At 56.8% G+C, this 23672-nt stretch overlaps 2 protein-coding genes and 1 long non-coding RNA gene across 3 annotated transcripts; 1 reads left to right on the top strand and 2 right to left on the bottom strand.

The window, feature by feature from the left end:
- Positions 1-888: 888 nt before the first annotated feature.
- On the bottom strand, positions 889-4663 carry HOXC8 (homeobox C8). The gene is made up of 2 exons (XM_004274231.4): positions 3978-4663; positions 889-2608 (listed from the first exon to the last, which is right to left on the bottom strand). Exons 1-2 carry the CDS (start codon positions 4411-4413, stop codon positions 2316-2318), a joined length of 729 nt encoding a protein of 242 aa, XP_004274279.1. The 5' UTR covers positions 4414-4663; the 3' UTR covers positions 889-2315.
- A 6291-nt stretch (positions 4664-10954) lies between these two features.
- On the bottom strand, positions 10955-13814 carry HOXC9 (homeobox C9). The gene is made up of 2 exons (XM_004274232.3): positions 13261-13814; positions 10955-11503 (listed from the first exon to the last, which is right to left on the bottom strand). Exons 1-2 carry the CDS (start codon positions 13796-13798, stop codon positions 11259-11261), a joined length of 783 nt encoding a protein of 260 aa, XP_004274280.1. The 5' UTR covers positions 13799-13814; the 3' UTR covers positions 10955-11258.
- A 337-nt stretch (positions 13815-14151) lies between these two features.
- Positions 14152-14974, top strand: LOC117202980 (uncharacterized). Its single transcript, XR_004485520.2, has 2 exons — positions 14152-14291; positions 14725-14974. It is a non-coding gene; the product is annotated as an uncharacterized LOC117202980 (long non-coding RNA).
- Positions 14975-23672: the final 8698 nt, after the last annotated feature.

Genomic DNA, 23672 nt, shown 5'->3' with positions numbered 1-23672 from the left:
CGACCCTTTATTTTGGGGAATGAGGAGTCCAACGAAGACTGTCCTTCCCCCGCTGTGGCTGGGGTGGGGGACTGTACACTCAGCAGCAGCCCCCAACCCAGGCCAACTGAGCCACATTATAAGGGCAGGGCGGGCTGCCCCACTGCCAAGGTGAAGCCAGGAGCGGGCTTGAAACAGCCAGAACAGAGGCTGGCGTAAGTGCAAGCGGGCTAGGTGACAGCGACGGCTCTGTGCTGGCCACATTCGCAGTTCAGACTGTGGGCCCATGTTGTTGGCATGCCAGTCCACTCCCCTTCTCCTTCCCTCCTCTCCCCTGGGCGTAAGCTTCCTAGCCCCCCAACACTCAGGCTTCTTCCAGCCAAGCCCTCCAGACTGCCTTGAGCCTCACACATCCTTCCCACCCTGTTCATGGTCTAGTGCTGGGTGCTGAGTACCAAGGGTTGGCCATGAGGGGCATGTGGAGATGAGAAAGCACACCATTGCCTCATCCTCATCCTGAGCCCCAGCCCCTGGAAGAAAAAGGCCTAGTTGCCGGAGGGGCACAGGGGCAGAGTTTGGGTCTGGGCCCAGCCCAGGACGAGGAGGAAGAAGAGGGATAAGTGGGGAGAAGACACCTTCTTCCCATTGGGATCCTGGCATCCAGAAACCCACTTTGTTTGGAGCCAAGGTTCTCCCAAGAGCATCTTCCTCCCCCTCCCCCTCCCCCTCTTCTTCACCTCCCCCCTTTCACCTGCCCTCCCAGTCCAGCCTGCTCCTCTCCACGTGAGTGCCCCCAACCCCAAGTCAAATCAGTGGAGGAAACCTTTACCAGAGTGTTGAAAAAGAAGCAAAAGGAGGGGAGGGGGGTAGAGAATGGGGGGGTGTGCTGGGGAAAAAACAACTCAGTCATTGCAGCTTCAACTATTTTTCTCCTCTTTTTTTTAATTATGACTCACGTATACAATACAAAGTACTTGGACCAGAAACAGGGCTGCTGGGACACAAAATCTACATTCATAGCTGGACATAAAGACAAATGACAAAAAATTATTATTATAGATATATTTTAACGTTTTTTTCCTTTCGAGCACATTGCATAAACAGAGAATTCAAGACAGAGTTTACTATACATTCAGTGCAATTTAGTTCTACTCTACTGGGGTTAGAAGCACAATAAAAGCTCACAGGACCGGCGGGCTAGGCAGTCTCAGTTGTTGGGTTTTTCTTATTGAAAGAAGCAGCAACAAACGACAGCAAAACCGCATTACAAATACTCTCAAAGCAGGATTTCTTCCTATAGGTAGTGATAAAATACGTTGGAGGTTTCTTTCTTTTTTTTTATTTTAAATTTTTTCTCTTTTTTTCTCCCATATTAGGATGTTTTTAAATTTCTCTTTTTTATTTTTTTCAAGATTATTGCAGGTTCCCTTTAGGTAGTATGTTAAAGACTCATTATTATTATCAGTATTATCAGTATTATTATTATTTTCATGATTATGGTGATGTCTGAGTGCTCACTAATGCAGCTCAGAGGAAGCTGGGCCCAACAACAGAAATTAGACAGGAAAGGGGAGGGAGGCATGGGCCCGAGTGACCATGGGATGGCTAGGTAGGATCTTAGCGGGTGACTGCAGGCTCCTATCTACACCGTGGAAAGGGAGGGGGGAGGGGGAGACCCCATCTGCTTCAGGTTTCCATCAGGTTCCTAGAGAAAGTCAAGGGAGTCTTTCTAAGCGGGGAGCCCCAGGGAGGGAGAGGGGATATTCCTCGCTATCATTTAAAAAATGTCTTTGAACATCTTCCCTTTCTTTTCCTTCCTTCCTTCAATTTTCTGTCCTTGGGAAAAAAAAAAAAGTCAATCTAATACACTAATCCTAGCTTGAAAACAAAGCCGCCACGAGTCTTCTTCTGCAGTTTGAGGGGGTTCCCCTCTAAAATAAATACCAGAGAAGCAGGGAGGTGGCAGGGTGGCAAGACGGGGCCGGGAGAAGGGGCAAAGACGCCAGGTCTCAGACCTTAAAATCCAGGCAGGACTAAGAAGGGTGGGGGGACGGACAAGTGTGTGTGTTGGGGCAATGACTGAGGCAGAGACTCGGAACTTTTCGCTGTGTCTCGGTCTCCCCCCTCCAGTCCCCAAACAAATAAAGATCCGGGGAAGTCCAAAGGTAATAAAACCCGAGCTGCAAGTATCTGACAGGTAGTTGGGGTTTTGAGTGTCATTCTATTCTCTATAAAAGCAAATGACAGTCGTAAACTTCTCAATTTATCCGCTACCATAAAACGAAACTTCAAGGGAGTTGCTAAAGGCGGGGGGGGGGGGGTCCTCTCTTTTTTGCTCAGTCCTTGTTTTCTTCCTTTTCCTCTTCTTCTTTCTCCTCTTCCTCATTTCCTTCTTCCTCCACCTTCTCCTCGTCTCGGGCTCCCGGCAGTTTATCCTTGTTGTTCTCCTTTTTCCACTTCATCCTTCGGTTCTGGAACCAGATCTTCACTTGTCTCTCAGTCAGTCCCAGGGCGTGAGAGACTTCAATCCGGCGCTTTCGTGTCAAATAAGGATTAAAGAGAAACTCCTTTTCTAGTTCCAAGGTCTGATACCGGCTGTAAGTTTGCCTTCCGCTGCGCCGCCCCGGAGCTGGACAGAACAGAAGCCCAGTCTGGTTATGTTTGGGTGGGGGCCTGGCTTTCCCCTGTCACTCTTCCTCCCCTGAAGTCCCCCCTGTGGTCTGCCCAGTTCCCCTCCCTCCTGCAGAAAAGGCAAGAGTGGAAATCAGGCAAGGGCAGGAAAGTTTGGGGGTTTGTTTTGGCTTGGCTCCACCTTGGGAGGTGGGGGGGCAGGGACTGGGGTCTGTCTGGAAAGGAGGGGCTGGCAGAGGCCAGGGGGGCACTGTAGAGTCTCCCCAGGCCTGCAGTCCCAGAAAACTGGCCCTTGCAGCTTTGTTCACAAGTGCAGAGGGGCATTGGGTGAGCAAGGCTGGGGACAGAGTCTGTTTCCAAAAGGAAGGCATAAGGGCTGGGGGTGAAGAAGTGGGGCTCTGTTCACTGCCCTTCCTCGGATCTCTCTGCCTAATGCTTTTCCAGAAGAAAAATAATTGATCTCCTGGAATGTATCACTGCTTGGCCTGACTGCTAACTGGAGACCAGCAAATAAATCACGGGCCATCCCCACTGGAACTTGTCGCCTTCTCGCGTCCCCTTTTACTTCGAAACTGGGCTCTGAGGGGCCACCCTTGGAGGGGCTCATGACCTGACCTGCCCTGAGGGTCTCAGGGAGACCCCGCAAGCCTTTGACTGGGGACAGCTTGGCGAGGGTCCCCCAGACCACAGAGCTCTCTAATCTGCATGGCCTCCATCCTTTCTGGGACTCTTTTTTCTTCTCCTTGACTCTCTCTCTCTTCTCTCCAACTGAGGGAAGTAAAGCAAAGTTGGGGTAGTGGCCCTAAGGCTAGCTCTCTGAGAGAAGGTGGTGGGTGCCCCAGACAGGCAGAGCACCTGTCCTTGGGGTCCCGCCACCCTCTGACCCAGCTAGGGGAGGGAAGCAGGGGTCTCCCTTCACCCCAAGACAGCCTGGCCACTGTCCTGGACTGAGGCTGTCTGCCTTATGGAGAAACTGGCTTGCTCCAAAGGCTGATAACCTCAGGGTCCCCGGCCCCTTCCCAGCCACCTCCCCAACTTTGACTAAAGATGATGAGAGGGAGAGAAAGAGGGGTGGAGGGGAGAGAGAGAGAGACAGACAGACTGACAGAAGTGGAGAAAACGTTTTTTTTAACCCTTTGCACCCAGACACCACCTTTTCCCCCACCTTCACCCCAATCCCCCAGGCGAACTCCGTGCCCCACCCCCAGCTGAACCTCCCAACCTCCAGAAACCCACTCACGCCCGGGGGTGGGGCCCGAGAGAGCCCCAAGCCAGGAGGTAAAGCGAGGGCAGACAAAAAGGAGGCAAGGGCGGGGGGAGACCCCGGAGCGCGGGAGACCAAGGGGGAAAGAGAAAAGGCTTCTCACCGTGGGGTCTCATCCATGGAAACATGAGGCTGGGAGACGAGTTTTGATTTAAGTGGCCTTGTCCTTCGCTACTGTTAGTGTTGGCGGAGGATTTACAGTCGGGATATTGCACCACGCTCGCCTCTTGCTGAGCCCCATAAAGGGACTGTCTGGGGAGCGCCTCGTAGCCATAGAATTTGGAGGCGTCTCCGTGGCAGCTCAGCGAGCACGGGTTCTGCTGGTAGCCCGAGTTGGAGATGCCCGAGGTGCCGTGGTGGAAGAAGTCTTGGACGTGGTGCGAGGCGTGCTGGAAGCCGGGCGCCGAGCCGCCGGGCCCGTACACCAGCGCATGGCTCCGGCCCACGCTCTGCGGGAAGCGGCAGTCGTAATAGGCCGGCTCCAGGGACTCGCCGCCTTTGTACTTGGAGAACAGGGGGTTGACGAAGTAGGAGCTCATGCTGGGCACATGAAAACCCGCCGCCCTCTCCCCTCTGGCTCCCGACTCCCCCGCCCGGGACCCCGAAACTGCCCTCCCCCCGGGGGCGATCCCTAGGCCGGCCGGTTCCCCGGGGCGGCGGGCCGGGCTGGGCAGGTGGGGGGCGCCTGGGTGCCGGCGGGGCGGCGCAGCTCCCGGGCTGGGCGCGGGCGGCGGCGGCGGCGGCGGCGGCGGCGGCGGCGGCGGCGGCGGCGGCGGCGGCGGCGGCGGCGGCGGCGGCGGCGGCGGCGGCGGCGGCGGCGGCGGCGGCGGCGGCGGCGGCGGCGGCGGCGGCGGCGGCGGCAGCAGCAGCGGCGGCGGCTCTCTTCACTGTCGGTAGGTAGAGCTCGCGCTCTCGCACTTAGCTCTTTCCTTTAACAGCCCGGGCGAATTCCTCAATTCCTCAGACTCCCGGCGGTGGCGGCGCTTACACGCGATTCGCGTTCATCAATCCACGACATGAAGACAGGCGAGAGGGAGAGAGGGAGAGAGGAAGAGAGGGAGAGAGGGAGAGAGGGAGAGAGAGAGAGGGAGAGGGAGAGGGAGAGGGAGAGGGAGAGAGAGAGAGAGAGAGAGAGAGAGAGAGAGAAGAAAAGGAGGGATGGCGGGCGGGTGGTAGAGGGGTTCAGGGCTGGGGGGGACCTGGAAGAAGGGCAGGGGAGGAAGGGGGAGGGATGGGGGTGTGGTATGTCGGGGGGTGGTGAGCCAGCTCTAGCTAATGACTAGGGCCAGCTTTTCCAAGGTGCGCATTCAGATTTGAAGGTGCCTCTCCCCCCTTCTCTTTTCCTTCCTCTCAGAGAGAGACAGAGAGAGAGAGATACCTGAGCCAGCAGGTCAACTCAGGTTACCTCAACAGGTATAAGACCCCCCCCGAGGGGTTGAATGCCAACAAGAAAGTTGCTCCCCTAACCCCCAAAGATGGGCTCCCCAGGGGTGTCCTTAAGTCTGGGGACTCTGAGGAAGAACAAGCACATCATATCCCCAAACACTTCAGGCATCAGAACCCTCCATGACTCTTGCCCCTCTCCAGGGTGGGAAGCTGCCCTGTCTTCCCTAGATCCTTTTCTCTTGCCTGCCTGCGTGCTGTGGGTAGTGGAGAGGGCCAGAGGCCGGGGGCACTCCATATACCCAGTCAGGGCTGCACTGACCCTTCAGACACCAGCTCCTGCCTGGGCTTGCCACGAGCTTGCTGGAGAGCAAAGCTGCTGGTGGGGACAGAGAAGGAGAGGGCAGCTGGTGGGTCCCTGGCTTCTGGCTGGGCTGATCCAGGAGGTTTCTTCTTGGGAGACCCCTTGTATCTGGGTTGGAGGAGACTAGAGCAGGCCTCTTAGCTGTCCCCACATACCCTAACCCCATAGGAAATGCCAGTTCAGCTAGGAGGGGCCCCCTGGCTTCACCACACACACACCCCTACACTTCCCCAGGCAGGCTGCCCAGGCCAGGATGTGGATGGGAACTGTCAACAGACACTCTTTAAATATTTACCCACACTTTCTCTGGGGGGCTTCCCCCATCCCCAAGACTGGGTAAATTCAAGTTAATTCTAATGGATAAAGGAACCTTATTCCATCAGCACCCTTTCCTGGCCATAAGCATGTACAATTATGTGGACTTCACCCAGACAGAGAGAAAAGGAGAAAGTCTGAGAGCTGTGGATATGTGCGCTGTGTGCAGGTGAATGAAGAAGAGCAATAAGAATGATTTTTCCGGTCCTCCCCCCTCCACAGTGTGTGAGGTTCTCATACACAGGGCAACGTGGGGCCATACTCGGGATCCACACGTACTATATGTGCTACCTTCCATTCTGAAAAACATCAAATGCATGCTCACTCAGCTATCACGCATGCCAGGAAGCACCCCTGTCACCTCACAGACACTGTGCACACACACGCACATCCGGGCACATATGAAAATAAGACCTGATCAACACACATGCAGCTTTAGCCCTTTGCATCATGAAAAAAAATTGCTACCTATTTTCCTTCCACATCCTGGGGTTTCAGGGCTGGATGAGGTAGGAGGCGGTTAGAAAACCAGATCGTTTTCTTCCCCATCCAGAGCCCAGCTCTGGGGATGGAGGAAGAAATGAAAGTGCAGGGGAGGATGGTGTAGAGAGAATGAGCTTCCCCCTTTTGTATCTAAATAATTGCTGAGGAAATGGCCACTCTCAGCCAAATTCCCAAAGGACAGTCACTGGTGGCCCAGCAAGAGACGCTTCCAGGATCCCCTGAATTTGGAAGAACCTACCCCCGTCTGACTTAGGGACGGCCCAAACTCTGTGACACCCAGAACTCTGGCCCTGGAGCAGCAGGAGGGGAGGGTCAGCGGAGGGCCGTGCCAGGGCTGCAGGCCTCCCCATGGTCCAGGGCAGTAGAGGGCATGACAGAGGTCTCCTCCACTACCAGAGCACGCCGCAGCCTTGGTTCTGGCCCTGCCTTTTCTGAGCCTGTTCTGTGGCTACTGAGCTGAACGAGACAGACTCTGGGCTCCCAGCTTCTAGGTCACTGGGGACTGTCATAAATACTTTCTCCTCCCCTCCTGGAAAGAGGAGGCTGGGCAGGCCGGATCCGCTCTGGGGCCTGCGCCTTATCTTTTAGGGGCTGGGAGGATATCTCGACACTTTATGGTCCAGCGAAAACCCTGCCACAGAGCTAGTCTTCCGGGCCTTTGTGTCCTGGAATGCGACTGTCCCGAGTGTGCTGCCAGCACCGTCTGCTCCGAGAGCCCACCAGTCCCGAAATCCCTGGTTGGACTTGGTTTCCCCTTTCGGGATGGAGCGGGGGGCGTCCCTCGCCTTTTCTTTCTTTCCTTCATTTGATTGTTTTTTTTCTTTTACACGTATCTGGTTGATTTCGCTCCGGGAGCCTGGAAATAAAGGAACCGCAAGCAGCCATCCTTGCTGGGGCGTCTCTGTCCCTCGACCCCCATCCTTGCTGGGGCGTCTCTGTCCCTCGCCCCGAGGCCTGCACCGCCCTCCTAGGTACCACGGATTTATGTTCGTTTGTCCGGGTCATTCTGCCTTTTCGTGTTAATTACGCGCTGCCTGCTTCGTGCTTATCTCCTCCGCAAAGCGATTATTTTCGGCGCCCGCCCTCCTGAGATTCCCGAGTCTGCTGCCAGAGCGAGGGCCCACCTCCCGCCGCCACTCTCGATTTATTTACACCTCACAGGTGAGAGGATTGATTTGCTCAGAGCCAGAGAGGCCGGGCTGGGCCGGGGCGCCGGGCCTTCTCGTCGCTGCTCCTCGGGGCCGGGCCTCAAACGTCAGTGCGGCCAGGCCGGCCGGGGGCACCGCCGCCGCCTCTAACATTGAGCAACAGCGCCACCTCGCGTCCACTTACTCCAATGCAGTCCGGCCGGGAAAAAGCCAACAGCTTAGAGCAAGCAGGTCCCCAGGCTTGACCCAAAGGTGGGAGGTGGGAGGAAGGAGTTTCCAAATGGGTGCGCGTGAGAGGGGTCCCCGGAAGGAATTTCCCTCCGGACCGCTGCTCTTTTGTTTTCTAAATTCTCGAAATAAACCTTGTCAAAGGTTTCACACTATTTTCTCTTTCTGTCACTCTCCCTTCCCGCATTAAGAGACACTGTGCAAAGGAACTGCCGCGATTTCCCCCGCGTTCAGGCGCATTTCTGGCCTCGGAACACCTCCGCGCACGCAGATGCACGCCCCGAAGCTCCCGCGACCGCCCGCCCGCGGCGCGCACCCTAAACTCCTCGCTCCTCTTACCCCGCCGCTGGCTCCGCACCGCCTATTCCGCTGCCGCCTGCAGGACTTTGGGGTGGGATTCTGACTTCTCCTGGCTCTTTGCCCCCTGGTTTGTAGCCCATCCCTCTCTCTCACGCGCGCGCTCTCTCCACCTCTCCCTCCCAGCCAGTGAGGTCCTGTTCTCCGTGGACCATAGACAAAACATTCCTATAATCCGATTTCAAAGGAAAGAGTGTCCACCTTATTTAAACCATAAAACAATTAAGCCCAGACGTCTAGCCAGCTCCGCGCTGCTGTTTTGTTCGGCCCCATTCAGAATCCAGCGCAGGGAGACAAACAGCGCCATAAAAGAGGCATTTCGGGGCCGCGGAAATGTACCTATCCTCTGCCTTCCCAAGTGGAACAACATTTAGGGTTTTGTGATTCTGACAAAGGAGCAGAGGAGAGGTGGGAGGAGAAGATTAGGGCAGGGGGGCGTTTGCAAGCCCCTCTTTCCTCCCCAGCTTTCGTTTCTTTCCCCAGATGTGTGTTGTGTTGTTGTGGTTTGAGTTCACAAATGACAATAAATAAAACTAGAATCCAATCCTGACCTGCAGGCTGGAGGCCGAGCTGGTACTGAACAGTGGGCTGGACCGGGTGGGCCTGCTCTGGATCCCACGCTCTGCTCAGGGCCCTCCTTCCTGCCCGGAGCAAGGCCGGCTCAGGCGGGCCGCAGGAAGCAGGCCGCGCTGGCGGACGGACGAGGGGAGGCGACAGGGCCTTGGAGCAGGGGCCGGGTGGAGGCCCGGAAACGCCGCCGAGCTCGGGCCGGAGAGAAGCCTGAGTCCCGGCGGTCAGGACCGAGGGAGACGGGTGCCTTGTCCTCCGCCCGGTGCGGAACTGCGGCCAGGGTCCCAGAACAGTAAAATGGCCCAGGGGAGGAGCGAGGAAGCGAGAAAAGAGAGAAAACTACAGGCAAAGCACCTTCCAAAAGGACCGAGAAAACAATCGCTTCTGGAATTGGGGAGGTCTCTTCTTAAGCGGGGAAAACGAGAGGAAATATTATCAAAACAAAATGTTCACCTCTTCCCACCTTCCTCCAGCCCCCGAAATTGGAGTATTTAGTAGAAGGAGGGGGTAGGAGATTCAAATGACGGGGAAGGGGCTGGTCCCTACAAGTGCCTCACCAGTCCTGTAAGGTGATGCCATGGAGGGAGCTGCACAGGGACTGGGGTCCCCAATTATTTTCTTCTACGGTGGTATTCCCCAAGTATTCAGAGCAACACTCTGCACCCTCGCCAGAATGGGCAGCCCGAGATATTAAAGGGCTATATTTCAAGCAGTCTGAGTTTAATAGTTTCCAGATTGGGGGATTTCCGAGAATGGGGGCGCCGGGCCGAGTCATACCCGGCAGCTTGAGTCTGCTTCTGATTAGCAGATGAAAACTGCCGGTTCTGGGGAAGGCGCTCTGGGGTGCTACGCAGCCAACCAGCCCCATTGGGCTGTTACACACACATCCCCACATCCTTGCCCCTTGGGTCCCACAGCCACCAGAGAACACCCCACTCCTGGCTAATCCCCGACCAGCTTCCTTGGGCCCTAGCTGCGCCATCTCCCAGAAATGCTGCAGCCGCTCAGCATAACCCCGTCACCCCCAGATCAACATTCAAACTAAGCACCAGAGAGAGAGATTGATTAGAAAAGAGAGAACCAGGAGGTGGAGAGAGAGAGGAGCTGAGAATACATTGAGAAGTAGAAACTAAATCTAATTCTGATTCTGGTTTTGCCATCTTTCTCCTTCCTCCCTGTCTCTCTTCCTTCCTTTTCTTTCTTTCCCTCTTTTTCTCTTTCCTCCCTCCCTTGCCTCTCTTCCTTCTTTCCTTCCTTCCTCCTTTTCTTCCCTCCCTACTCTCTCTCTGCACCTTCCTTCTTTCACTCTCAATGCCCAGTGCCTGTCCGGCTCCCTGAGGCCTGCTGGGCCTTCTTCCTCCTCACCATTCACCACACACCCTCCCTAGCACTGCTCCCCCCGCCCCCCACAAGCCATCCCTCGAAGCACCGATGCAGCCGGGCAAGAATCCAGCCCGGGCCCTCACCCAGCACCCAACTTTCATCTTTACCTATCTCTTCTCTCCGATCTCATGTACTCATAAATTATTACAATTAATTACAGCCAGGGAAAACCATTCATGCTGTGCCCCCACCCCCAGAGACTCCATCGAGCTACCAGGAGACTCACAGGCAGCCAGCCTGGGCAGGCACAACTGGACCCGGGCCTCAGCAGCCTCCACTGCACCCTGGGAGCCCTCAGCCCCATCGCACCCTGCCTGGAGAAGCGGCTGGGGACTTGCCCTTCCGAAGCAGAGGGAGCCCCTTGCCTGGCTCCCGCCTCCCCGAAAGGATCTAAGCACTTGCTTCCTCCACGCCAGAAGCCTGAGAGCCACAGGGAGGAGAAATAACGAGAACTGGATACGGTTGGGTTTCTGGTTTTTTAAGTGACTTCGATATATTAACACAGAGCTGTTCTACCACAACAAACAGAAGCACGTTACAGGACAGACTCTGGGGATGAGTTGACACTGCTATGTACACGCCAGAGGCGCTGGCCTGAGCCGCCGGACCCAGCCTGCGGCATGGTCCCCGGCCCTCGCCCCTCAGCTCCTGGGCTGGGAAGCGTTCTTGTGTATATGTGTGTCTTTTTTTTTTTTTTTGTACAAAATCTGCACGCAGAGCACCCCAGGCCTGGGGAAGGATGGCCCGGACCAAATACAACACAGGAGAAAAAAAAATAGAAATATAGCGATTCAAGTACTGGCTTCTCTGAAGAAAGGAGGAAAAAAATCACATTTCTGTGTGTCATTTATTTCAGTTGCGCTGGGAGAAGAGAACGCGGTTTCTCTCCCGGCCTCCTCCTCCTTGCTGGGTAGAACTAACTAAAACACCAATTTCTCAACACTGAACCCTCCCAAATCTCGCAAGAGTTTTCCTTCTCCCTTTCCCTTTTTTTCCTTTTTAAGCCGATTGGCTTTTCTCTATCTTGCTCATTCCTTTTCTTTTTCGTGCTGTCTCCCGCCTGCGTCGGAGTATTTTTGTGGGTTTTTTGTTTTTCCCTTGGCTGTGCCGAGGCAGCAGGCTGCGGCAGGGTTTAGGATTGCTCCTTGTCGGTTTTTTCTTTATTCATCTTTTTCATCTTCATCCTCCGGTTCTGAAACCAGATTTTGACCTGCCGCTCGGTGAGGTTGAGAACCCGGGCCACCTCGTACCGACGGTCCCTGGTTAAATACATATTGAAGAGAAACTCCTTCTCCAGTTCCAGCGTCTGATACTTGGTGTAGGGGCAGCGCTTCTTCCTTGTGGAGCGGGCGTGAATCCAGTTGGCCACGGGGTTGCCTGGAGGGCCAAACACAGGCAGGGGTCAGTGGAGCCCCTTTCCAGTCCAGGACGCCTGGCACCACCCCCCCAGCCTCAGCCAGGCTCCCCAAACCCAATAATTGAACCTGAATTTGGGCACGTTTTGCTTGAGGAATTTCCCCCCTTACTCCTTTTGCGTTCTCCCCCCTCCTCATCTTCCCCCTCCTCGGTTTCCAGCACCTAAAACGATAGGAAATCGAAGCTATCAAAGCCTCTACAGTCTGGTCCTCAGCTTCAAGAGTAGTAATTCGAGAATATCCCCATAAAAAGTCCAAATTCCCAACCGTTTCATAGGCCCATAAACGCTTCTCTCTCTTGTTTTTTATTTTTATAGCGAGGTCTCTCTCCTCCCCACTTCCCTCCTCCTCTGCCCCCTCCCATCCTCCCAGCCCACGACCAAGTCCTGAAATTTCAGTAGTTCTGCTTCCTGACCCTGAGAGTCCCCAAGCCCCTCACTACCCTCTCCAGCGCCCCATCTCCGCTCTCTCAGAATTCAACCCTGCTGAGGCGAATTCTCAGAGTGATGCTGGGATGGGAAAAGCCTTTCTCCTCTCCCCAGGGAGCTGCTGGCCTTGGGGAGAGGCTCCCCTATATCTTAGCTTCCCTGTTTGGCTTCCAGTGCCCCCTCCTCCTGCCAGCCCCAGGACAGGCTCTGCAGGAGCCAAGCCTCCAATTTCAGGTTTATGGGAGTAGCTGAGGGCAAGGAGGGAAGCCTTCAGAGGGGTATAATTAGGCCCTGGCCCCTTATGGGGCTGCAGGAAAGGATTTCCTGCAACCCCCTCCTGGGACTCCCCCAGACACTTCCTCACACCCAGGGGCTGCACCCCTTCCCCTGCTGTTTCCCCTTCTTTCCTCTTTCTCTGGACCTGCAGCTCTCACCTGTCCCCCCACCCCACCTCACCTCACCTACCCCTGCCTTTCTTTGCAATACTCAGAAGGCTCCTGTTTCCCTGATTGGCGTGTGTGTGTGTGTGTGTGTGTGTGTGTGTGTGTGTGTGTGTTGTGTGTGTGTGTACAATTCTCTAATCGGGGGAGATACCGCTTCCCGCTCCCCACTCCTCCTCCCTGACCCCCATTCCCACCCCTCTCTCCTGCAGACACTCAGAAGAGGGCTCTCAAGTTTAAGGAGACTGGGACCCCACTTCTCTCCCCCAACTCTGGAAGTCCTGATCTCTCCAAGTTCCTAGGCTGGGAAAGCCCCCAGACCCCTCACCCAGGCTTCCTGGGGGAGAAGCCCATGGACCCTCTGTTTTATGCATCTCTAGTGGAGTGAGGACCCCTACACTGCCTGGGAGGTAAGGGGTGGCTTTTCTCCTTGGGGTTATTTCCTCTCTGCCCCCAGTGTCCTCCCCATCTCTCCCCCATCCCACTCCAAACCATAAAATGAACCTTGCCCCCACCCCATCCCCTGGCCCTGTCTGCATTTCTTCGAAAGTTGCGACTGAGCCAAAAAGCCTGGGCCGGGGGTGTGTGGGCGGGGGTCTCATCAAAGCCAGCTCCTGGGAGAGGAGCCCCCTTCAGCCTTCTCCCAACCTGGCTCCCTGGGCGCCCTTCTCAGACCTTCCTGCCCCTGAAAGCTCCCCAAGGTAATTCGCTTTTATTGAGTCCTCACCCCCTCGCCTTCGCCCCTCTCCCGCGCTCCCTGCGCCGCTCGGAGGGGCTGTAATCCGGCTCCCCCCGCCCGGCCTCCCCTCCCCTCCCGCGCGGGTTGTAAAGGAAAATTGCTCCCAACTTACTGGGGTCCAGGTCGGCCTTCTCCTCTTTGTGCTTGCTGCCGGCGAGGGCGTCCGCCTCGGGCGAGGGCAGGGTCTGCGGGGCGCGGTCGCGCAGTTCCCCGGGCGAGCCGTACATGTAGTCCGGGTAGCTGCGGCCGTCGCCCGGGCCGCAGTCCGCGCGGCGCCCGGGGTAGGCGTCCGGCTTGAGGGCGTAGTGACGACCCCCGGCCGGGAAGCTGGGGAAGGAGACGGCGCCGGACAGCGGCTCGAGCCAAGTCCGCATGTAGCGCGTGTCGGCGCCGAGGTGGGGCTGGGGGCCGTACGGGTGGTAGACCACGGACGACTGCGAGGGCACGGGCGCCCACGACGTGCTGAACACGGCCGGCTTGGGCGCGAAGCTACAGGACGGAAAATCGCTACAGTCCGGCACCAAACCGCTGGGTCTGGCGGCGGCGGGGTGAGCCCCCGTGGCCGGAAACCTGGACGCTAGGAGGTCTTCATTGTCGTGAGAGATGAGCGAGTCCACGTAATAGTTACTGATGGGCCCCGTCGCCGACATCGTAACAGGGTTTTACATACATAAGATTATTGTATGAACTGTATATGTACTTTTTATCTGCTCACAGAACAATCAAGGCAGGTAATTATTTTTCCAGCCTTTTCCCCGCAGCTCATTGGCTCCCCGGCCCCCACGTGATCGTATTTACCCAAAAATACGGCGCGGATCAATGCGCAGGGGCTTTTTTTCCTGGCTTTTTTTTTTTTTTTTTTTTAACCTTCTCCCACCCTCTTCTCTCTGCTGATCCCCGCGACCTGCGTTTTCCTGGGGGTTCGCAACTCTGGACCCAAGGACCCGGCCACTCCCTCAGGACAACTCGCATGTCAGCAGAGAAGCCCCTGGCTCGTGTCCACCCCTAAGCAGATGGCCTCCGCCCCCACCCCCGGGAGGATTCTTGATGGGGTGCAAGTGCCACTCCCCGAAGCCAGGGTTTCCGGACCCCCGGGGCCGAGCTGGGTGCGGGAGCCCCGCAGGGGCGGAGAGGCCGGCCGAGGTAGGTGGAGGAACTATTTCTTGACGTAATCCGTCTCTGTCGGCCCCGACGCTCCCGCAGTCTCTGCGCAAGCCGAGATCAGCGATTGTCAGTTCCGAACGTGGCTTTTAAAAATACGTTTTTAAACAGTGTGTATGTATGTATTTCTTTCAGGAGCAGCAGCAGCGAGGGAGGGAGAGTGGGAGGGGACTGGGGAAGCTGGGGTGGAGGGAGGGAAGGAGGGGAAGGGGAGCGTCCTTCTGCCACTGGCCAACTCAGCCCCCCAAATTTGGGGCAGAGGAAGCTTGGGGAAGGTGGTCCGCGGGTGGGAGGGGTAGGACCTCGGGACCTCGTACACCTTTGTCACCAGAAGTCCTCGCTTGGCTTTGGCACAGATATGAAAACGCCTTTATTTTAAATTTATTGTCTGTATCTATTTATCTTTCTTTGCCAGCCTGAAGAAGTGGAGGAGAGACCTACACAACTTCAGTGGGGTATCCCCATCCCGTCTTCCTGCTCGCCCTCCTTTGCCCCCAGCTCCACCTCTGAGACATCCTGCCCTCCCCCGCCCCCCAAAAAGAAGTCACTCCAGGGCTCTGTCTGCAGAGAGCCAGGGTGAGAGCGGGCAAGGCGAGAGAGCGACCTCGGTCGTGGGCAAGTAGCTTGTTTTTACGTCCTTCAATAAAAATTTTATGAGGATCATTTGATTGTTCATAAATGTGTCTTTCATTAAATAAAATTGTAGGCTGTTTTTGGAACGGGAAAAAAGCTACAGAGGAATGGGAGAAAGCAATTTCTTTGGAGTCAGACACAGGAATTCTGGAGGGGTAGTGTGATTGTAGGGAAGATCACACAACTTGGATTCCTCCCCCCAATAAGTTGGTCGCTACCCTCCTCCTTGAATCTGGGGTTCATTGCCCAGCCCTCTGCTTTCCATCACACTGTCCCATGGTGGTTTAGCAAAAGTGGGCTTTAGGCAAGCAGGAAATTCTCAGTGTGGGTGCAAGAGAGGGGGCAGGGAAGTTGGCTGGGGGCGGGGGAGAAGAGCAGGTGATGTCCCCAGAGACAGATGTACCCTAGGCAGGGCAGAGTGAGTTTGAAGGAGGGGTACAATTTCAGGGTCAGCAGGGAAGAGTCCAGTTTGCGCTAGGGGAAATAGGCAGGAGCTGAGGCTAAGACACAGACTCTGAGGCAGCAGGGAAGGATGAGTTTTCCCAGATCCGAGACGCCTGCGCTTCTTTCCCCTCTTGTCCCCAGGAAGGGACCAAATGCCAGGGGTGGGGGGCAGAGGCTGCTTCCCCCCCACCGCACATCTCTGTCGACCTGTCTCCTCTGGGGAGGAGAAGGGCTAGAGAGAGGTGTCCCAGAGAGTGTAATATGTGTGTTTGGGGTGGGGGGAAGTTGAGGAGGAAGGATAGATCTGCAGCTCCAAGCACTGACCCCAGCCTGCCAGGCCCCCTCCCCAGTCCCTACTTACCCCCCACCACCACCCCGGTTATGTCCTTTTCGGTCTAGCAGGGCTGGGATTTCGACGCATGGGGGGCGCGTGACGTGAGAAATACCCGGCTGGGCAGAGACGACTCAGGACCTCAGCCACTTTACCCTCGGCTCTGATTATGTTCTCCTGCCCCGGCCTGGACTGGTCTGGGAAATCCAAATTACACCAAGAAACAGCATACCTCTTTGGCCTTGATGGAGTCGGGTTAGCTGTCAATCAAAAATTCTCCCTCACTAGTTCAAGGAAAAGACAGGAGATTCCCGTTCCCCTGCCGAGGCTTCCTCCAGATCCCCAGCGCCATCAGCACCTCCCCCAGCCCATGCGGCTGGGGACCCTGCCTGGCTCTGGGGTGACTGCTGGCAATGCTGAGCAGAGCTGTGTAGCCGTCAGAGGGCCTGGGGCCAGACTGCGACCAAGGGGACATCAGAGGACAGAGCCCGAGACAGCCTGAGACAACAAGATTGAAGCCCGGCGCCAGGCCCATAGTGAGGAAGGGAGGAAGGAAGGAGGGAAGGAAAAAAGAAAATGGATTAGGATAAAAGAAAGAAAGAGGGGAGAATTACAGAAAAGAGGGGAGGCAGGATGAAAAGATGGGGAGAGCAGGGAAAGGAAGGCGTGCAGAGAGCGAGCCGGAGGAAGGGCGGTGACAGGAAGGCAGGACGGGGTAGGGCGCGGGCTGGCCGAGCAGCCGTGGCATTGTGCAGCCCGCTGGCTGGCCGGGCCTTTGCCGCGGGACCCGCTCCGGGCGCGGCGGCCACTTCTGCCTGGACACAAAGGAGGAAGAGGCCTTCTCTCCTGCCTCTCCCGGGCGACCTGCTGAGGTGGGTACACCAGGCCTCTGGGATATAGAACCCTATCTCGGCCCAGGCAGCCTCCCGGGCAGCTGGGAGCTGAGCCACGGACTCGTCAAGGAGCAAAGGAGACATGAGGAAGGAGAAGGTTTCACACCCGCTCCTCCTCTGCGTCTTCGCCAGGGAACAGAGCCCATCTGTCCCAACCTCAGTCTTCTTAGAAGAAAGATGCCCCTACAGCCCCTCTCCTGTGGGCCTCTACTATGTGGGAGAGACCCCAGACATACTGGCTGTAAACAGATGCCCCTTTCTCTGCTACCCACTTCGGTCACCGCCTTCTTTTCAACTCCTGAGCAGCCTGCCCACCCAGCAGAGGCAGCAGCAGTGGGGCAGCCTGGATCAGCAGGCCCACGTACTCTGCTGCCGTCAAATTCCCTGTCAAACTGAGGGGAGATTGTCGCCTTCATTTCGGAGAGTGAACTCAGACCCTCCTCACTCAGGCACAGACACAGCTGTGGATCAGGAAGCAGGCCTCGCCCACAGCCCCCTCCCCACCAATGCCCCATTTTGCCTAGGCCTTGCTGAGAGAGGCAGCCAGGAGGAGGGGGGCTGGAAGAGGCTGGGAGTCCCTGAGTTCACCAGGCCACCAGGCTGAGGTCCCTCGGGTTCCACAACTGCATGTGGGTAGTGCCCCCCTTCTCTGCATTTGGAGATGGGGTGGCAGGTCAGGGCTCCGAAGCAGAACATCAGGCTCCCCCCAAACCCACGCTTGGAGGTGTCGGGGCACAAAGGATGTGGGATCACCGAGCAGGAGGGGTTTGTCTTCCCAGGTTCAGTTACGCCTGCTGAATCTCCTGCCCGCTTCCCAGCCTCCCTCTCACCCACACCACTCCCTTCAATTTTCCTCATCACCGATGGGGAACCCAAGGGACCGGAGGCCACTGGAAGTCCCTGTTGGGGACGGGCGGGGGGACCCCAACTTTAGCTAGCAGTTGTGCATCCACTCTAGTTCATAGAGCTCTCTTCTGACCCCAGAAGACGGCACTGGGCACAGGAGAGGCCCCTCAGGGGGCGGAGCACCCTTACTGCATCACCTCAGACCTGGACAGCTGGGACCACAATCAAGCTAGCACCACCGTGGGAAGGACAGACAGACAGAAAGACAGGCAGGTTAGCCTCATCCCCTCCCCTTGCCCTGCACCTCCCTTTTAGTGATTTAAATTCCCTCTGGTTCAATCCACACCGCCAAGTTCGGATTAAATTTAAAACAGGCTTTTCCCGGTCCCCCAGCGGGTCATCCCCGAGCCCGAAGGCAGGGCGCCCGCTCCCGGCTCGTCAGCGCGGAGGAGGCTGTGTGTACTCCATTTGCTTTCATTTTCCTTCTCCCCCTGAAATGGGCTCAGTTCACCTCTCTGCTGCCCTCTCCTCCTCCCCGCCCCCTCCTTGGTTCCCCTCTACTTTCCCCCCTTTTCTCTCCTGATCCCTCTTTGTTGGGAAAAACACACCCACACACACAACTCCTCCTAGCTCAGGCCTGCGCTGGAAGCAGAAACTGAATTCTCCTGGCCTGCGGCGAGGAGACCAGCGTCCTGCACCCACCCCAGGTGGGTACCCGGGATCCCTACACACTAGGAGTCCAGCCGCTAAACCCAGCAGGAGTGAAACCCCCAGGGGCTGTGAACGTGGCCCTCTCAACGCCACGGCCTACATTCCCACCGGCCCCCTGCCCAGCCGCCCCACAGCAAACGGGGCTATTTCCAGCTCCCCCAGCCTGGTCCGGTTTCCCCGCCTGGGGAGTGGCTGGAGGGGGAGCGGCCCCAGAGCGAGGGGTGCTCTGCGCTTGGAGCCCCCGTGGCCTTGGGCGCCTGGTTACCCGATCTTTGTGGGACGTGTGTGTCACAAGGAAATTTGCAGTGACTTTGGAGCCCAGACTGAGGAAGCCGAGGTGGCGAAAGGAGAGACAATAAGGGTCCGAAGTACAATTAAGGGGCCAGAGCCGCTAGTCTCTCCCCCGCCTTCCCTGCCAGGCTAGGAGCTGTCTGGCCTCAAACCTCAGGGCAAGCCGCGAACCTGGAGCCGGAAACTCAGCCCATGGTGGAGGGAACCAGAGGATCCGGCAGCCAGAAAGCAGGAGGAACGCTCCCTCCAACTTGGGCGCGCACCAAGCAGCTCCGCTGAGTTGCAGAGAATCCAGTGAATGAAAGTGTACATTCCGACGAATTTGCCCGATTTTTTCCAGCCTTTGGAAGGACAGCCTAGGGTTTGGAACGTCTCAGACGGACGGACAGACAGGCAGCCAGGCAAACCGCATCTCCGGAGGCAGACAGACTCACAACATGAGTGTGAGCCTGAAATCAAATACAGGTTCAACATTTCCCAGGCCTCTGTGCCAGGCCGGGTGAGCGCCGATCTCCCTACCTTCTCTCCCCTCCAGGGCGTTGGGCAGAGACCCGGAAGCCTCGGTCCCTCTGGCTTGGTCCAATCCCGCCTCGGGAAGCGCCTTCGTTACCTGCTCCTCGGCTCCCCACGGCCACAGATGCAGGGAAGCCGCCTCCGCCGGGGGAGGGAAGCCCCGGCCACCGCAGCCGCCGCTGCCCGCCCTTCCTCCCTCCCTCCCTCTTCCTCGCCCTCCCTCCCTCTCTCCCTCCCTCGTGCTCTGCCGCTCGCGGGGCCCTCCCGCGGGCAACCTGTTCTGGACCAAATCCAGGTAGCTCCGAAAGAGACAAAAAAAAAAGGACCTCTTACGTGGAAAAGAAAGACCTTTAACTGCATTTATTTTTCACGCTCTGACCCTTGGTGGGCCTCAGTTCAGACGTCCTGGGCCCGGCCCTGCAGCTGCAGAGGTGTGCGGGGCCGGCCGCCTCGCCCACGCTGGCCGCCGCGTCCCGCGCGCTGTGCGCTGCACACTCTGGGCCGCCGCCCCCGCAGCGCAAACACCAAACAGACCTCAAGGTCCTTACTGCAGACTCAACCTCCGGTTGCCCGCCTCGCCGCTGGCCTCTGCCCAGGAGCCCGCTCCGCTCCGTCTGCGGCCAAAGTTCACACACAATCCACCTTGTTCGTGCTCTCGCGCCCGGCCGGACACCCTTCCTAGCCAAGGCGCCCACTGGCCACCCTCGGGCCGCGGCCTTGCCCGGGGCTGCAAACCTCCTCCCCTGCACGGGACCCACACAAAGCCCAGTGTCCTGACGCTCCCACCTGCAGCCCCCTGTCCCTGGCCCCGCTGCCCTTCACCTGTTCCCGAGAAGGGCTGCATCTCCGAGCGAGCCGAGGCAGGCCGGTGGGCCCGGGCGGAGGGTGCTGGGGAGCCGAGGTCCCAGGGAGGCCACAGAGGCTCGGCCGGCTAAGCCGGAGCCCCCGCAGGCAGGCAAGAGATCTCAGAGACCAAGGCTCTCCTTGGCGAGCTCTTGCCTTTTCCTCCTTCTCCTGCAAGTCTTAAACACTCCGAGAGTTCAGCTCTATAAATCCTGCTCCTCTTTCCCATATCATAATTAAAAAAAAACAGTAGGGGAGGTTTTAACTTTTATTGCGATTTCTGGAGTTGGGCTGCGGAGCATATATTAAGTTTACGCTTATGCACTCTCGGCGGGGAGGGTCCTTTAAGAAATAAAAATCCATCTTAATATCCACAGACGAGAGATAATTTTTTCCCTCCTCTTCACGCTGTTTCTTTTGAAGACTCCCTTCCAGCGAAGAGAATAAATAACCACCATTGCCTTAGCCACAATCCACGGCCCCAGGGCCCCTTGGTGGACTCTGGCCACCAGACTGGCCCTCACCTTGGCCCTGTGACAATGTACCCCATTCCCCAGGATATGGGGAGCCACCCACCCCATAAGCCCACCAGCTCTGAAACAGATATGGGGGCAGAGAGACCCAAAGCACAGAAGTTGTTCATTGGTGAATTTCGGCCCATCAGGGATGCCGTCTCCAAGCCAGGCCCTCCTGAGCACCCAGCCCCTGCCTGGGACTCCCTTCACTCCAGCTGGCCCCGGGCTTCTGACAGCCTGAAAACTCAGAGACTGCTAGGGGCTCCCAAACTGGGGAAGCCCTTGCCTGCCTTGTACCAGGTGGCCTTCCTCTCTGAAAACCTCCCCATTTCCCCGGGAGCCATAGGGCGATTTGAGCACTTCCTTCCAAGGGAAGAGATTTTTTTCCCCTACCAAGGGCTGGGGGACAGACAGAAAGACAGACTGACAATTTCAGCTGGGGAGAAGGAAGGCCCTATTCCCATTTTCTCCTCTAGTCTCCATTGGGTCTCTTCGTACACGAGAGAGAGAAAGATACACGAGTGTGCACAAAAATATATACAGGGGATCTGAGAGAGCCTGGAGGAGACAGAGATACAGAAACAGAGACCCACACTCATCCAAGGTTACGTATAAGCCCTCAGCAGACAACTGTGTGAATACAGAACTCCATGTACATATTGTGTTCCGGGGACATGATTTTGTTCCCTTGTCTGAAAGTCTATAATGTTTTAATAATCATAATAATTCCAAAGTAAGAGAACCAAGAACCTGGCTTTCTCTTTCCCAGTCTCTCTGAGAACGGGGGTGTATCTCCCCATTCCCCCTGGTCCTCCCCAGTTTTCTCTGCAGGCAGCGAAACCTCGCTGGCGAGGCCTCTCTCTAGTAACCAGGACCAGAATTGAGCAACCAGAGGGGCCGAGGAGGGGAAGAAGCTTTGCAAAGTTGCACACTGCTTGGATTCTCCCTAACCCAGACCCTCCCCTCCTCCCCCTGGCATCAGCCGACAACCTCCCCAGCAATATGGTAATGGTGGGCGCTGGCAGCCTCCAGACATTTCCACACAGCGCAAAGACGAGCAACTGCCTGACAGGCACAGACACAACACACCAAGGCCTACGGGCAACAGACAGCTAGAAAGAGACCAGAGCCAGATTCCTGCCCTGATGTTTCCCAGTAGGGTAGGTGTGGGGGGTTCTACTTGGACTGGATGGCTTTCCTCCAGCCTACCAGCACCCTAAATGTGCCCTTCTCCTGGCGACGGAGATATAGAAGGGGAAGGCGAGGTGGCTGAGCTGCTGATCAGAGTTCCCCAACTCTTAGGACCCCAGGCACCCCATTTTTCTAAGGAGAAGCTCCAGCCCCAGCCGACTGGAGGCAGGTTTTTTTCCTTGGAGGTGGAAGGTAGGAGAAGCTAACTCTTCCAGAGACCCCTTTCTCTTTCTGTGGTCTTTTCTCTTTTAATCGTCCTGCCCCACCCTGCTACCCAACTGAGCTGGCCCGCCAGGCCACCTCTCACTCAAATTCCTGAATTTCCTTGGAATTGGTTAGACCTTCTTTGTCTGTCTCCATCAGCTGGGCCCAGGAAACAATAGCTGCAGGAAAAACTCCTCTCCCTCAATCACGGGGATGGGGACAGGCTGAGGAGTGGAAAGGATAAAGCGGGATTCTCCAGACTTGTGGTGTAGCCCCACTCACAGCTAGCCCGCCTCAGCCTGTACCCACTTTGCCTTATCTAGGAGGGGGGCTGGGGGCAGTCCCACTGGGGAGGGTAGGAGCGGGATAGGTGGGTTGGGGCCCTCGACGATAACCGACTGATGTAACTCAGGCAGTTTCTTGTTGCCGAGTTCAAAACTCAATCCCAACAACATGAAACTACCTAAGCCACAGATCAGCTGAGCGAACAGGGCGGGAGATTCAGCTCTGCATCTATCAGGAGAAGGGAAGGGGGTTGGGGAAGGAAGAAATTCAGCCCCATCCCCCTTTCCGCCCTCACGACCTCCCTAAGGACGAGAGAGTAGACTTTGGGTGGCTGGGTGGGTAGGGGATCTGACTGCCTCATCAGCTGCTAGTCTAAACAAATCGCTCAGAGAGACTCTGGTGAAATGGGACCTCCAGCTGCCAAACCCCCGCCCCGCCCCCAGCACCGCAGCGGAGCTACCCCCCTGCCTCTGGCCCTGGCCCTGGGGGAAGCTGGAGTGTCCTTCCACTCTCCAGCTGGGTCCCTTGTCTTGCCCTTCTGGCTCTCCTGTGCTCTCCTCCTAGATTCCCTCTGATCTTCTCCGTCTCTCAGCTGGACTCTGGCTTCCCTTCGTCTATGTGTGGCCGAACCACTCCAGAGCCTCTTCCGATCAGGCTACTTGCCTGGCAAAGCCCCACGGCCGGGCAGAGTGGGGACCGAGAGCCTGGCTAAGGCTCACATCCAAACCAGCAGAAAGCAGGAAGACCTAAGCTTCAAGCTCCAACACTCTCTAGCCCATCCTCCCTCCGCTTCCCCCAGCAGACGGCCAGAATGAGAGACGTCTAGACCCATGTGTCGAACTCAAGGAGACCCTAAGTGACCGAGTAAAGAAAGAAGCCCAAAACCACCAATTTACCCCTTTGACCGCCGAACCCCACAGCAACAGGGCTGGGGACGGGGAGCTCACGGCCACTGCCCTCCACCGCGAGCCGCCACAAGGCAAGCCTGGGCTCTCAGCAAGCGCGGAAGCACGAAACACCTTCCACCCTGCTCTGCCCACTGCGCGCTGGGCACCTGGGGACGCCGCTCTTCCCCACTCCAGCGCCAAGAGAAGAACAAGAAACCGCTTCTCTTACCTTGTCGCTGCCTCGTCGTCGTCCTCCTCCTCTTGCCGCTGCCCGTGCTTCTGCTGCTGCTGTCGAGGGGGGGTGGCTGAGCTCCTTGCCCCCCTCCGGCGGTTAAGTTTATTCCTTTCCTCGGATAGGTGGGGGGCTCTTGGGGTTCCCCCGAGCAGCGGTGGGGTGCGCCTGGCCCAGCACCCCAGGCAATCAGATCCGTCTGCTCCTCAAGATTGCAGTTTGCTCTCTGCCTCTTTCCCTCCTCCAGTCACCTTTAAATGCATCTTTTACTGCAGCACCACATTATATTTGCAGATCATAAAATCCACCTCTCGCGCGCACCAAGACCGTCCTGACATTACTGTTTTATGACCTTGACTTATTGTGGTCACCTGGATAATATTTAAATCAACGTTATGGTCTCTCACTTACATTAAACCCGCCAAGAGACGTTCTAGAAAGGCTCTAGGAGATGAGTCAAACACAAAACACACACATCCACACACTCAGCCTCTTTGGGGGGAGGGTGTCGCTAAAAAAAACACTAAAAACAGAAAACCACCCA

The sequence above is a fragment of the Orcinus orca genome, chromosome 11 (assembly GCF_937001465.1).
Source record: "Orcinus orca chromosome 11, mOrcOrc1.1, whole genome shotgun sequence".
NCBI classification, from domain to species: domain Eukaryota; kingdom Metazoa; phylum Chordata; class Mammalia; order Artiodactyla; family Delphinidae; genus Orcinus; species Orcinus orca.
The sequence above is the reverse complement of the archived record's forward strand: the minus strand, read 5'-3'. Positions and strand labels throughout refer to the sequence as shown.

Coding starts and splice junctions, on each gene's coding strand:
- HOXC9 (XM_004274232.3), bottom strand. CDS start 13,798: ATGTCGGCGACGGGGCCCATCAGTAACTATTACGTGGACTCGCTCATC. Junction 11,504..13,260: donor GAAGGCCGACCTGGACCCCA/GTAAGTTGGGAG, acceptor TTGGCCCTCCAG/GCAACCCCGTGGCCAACTGG.
- HOXC8 (XM_004274231.4), bottom strand. CDS start 4,413: ATGAGCTCCTACTTCGTCAACCCCCTGTTCTCCAAGTACAAAGGCGGC. Junction 2,609..3,977: donor TCCATGGATGAGACCCCACG/GTGAGAAGCCTT, acceptor TGTTCTGTCCAG/CTCCGGGGCGGCGCAGCGGA.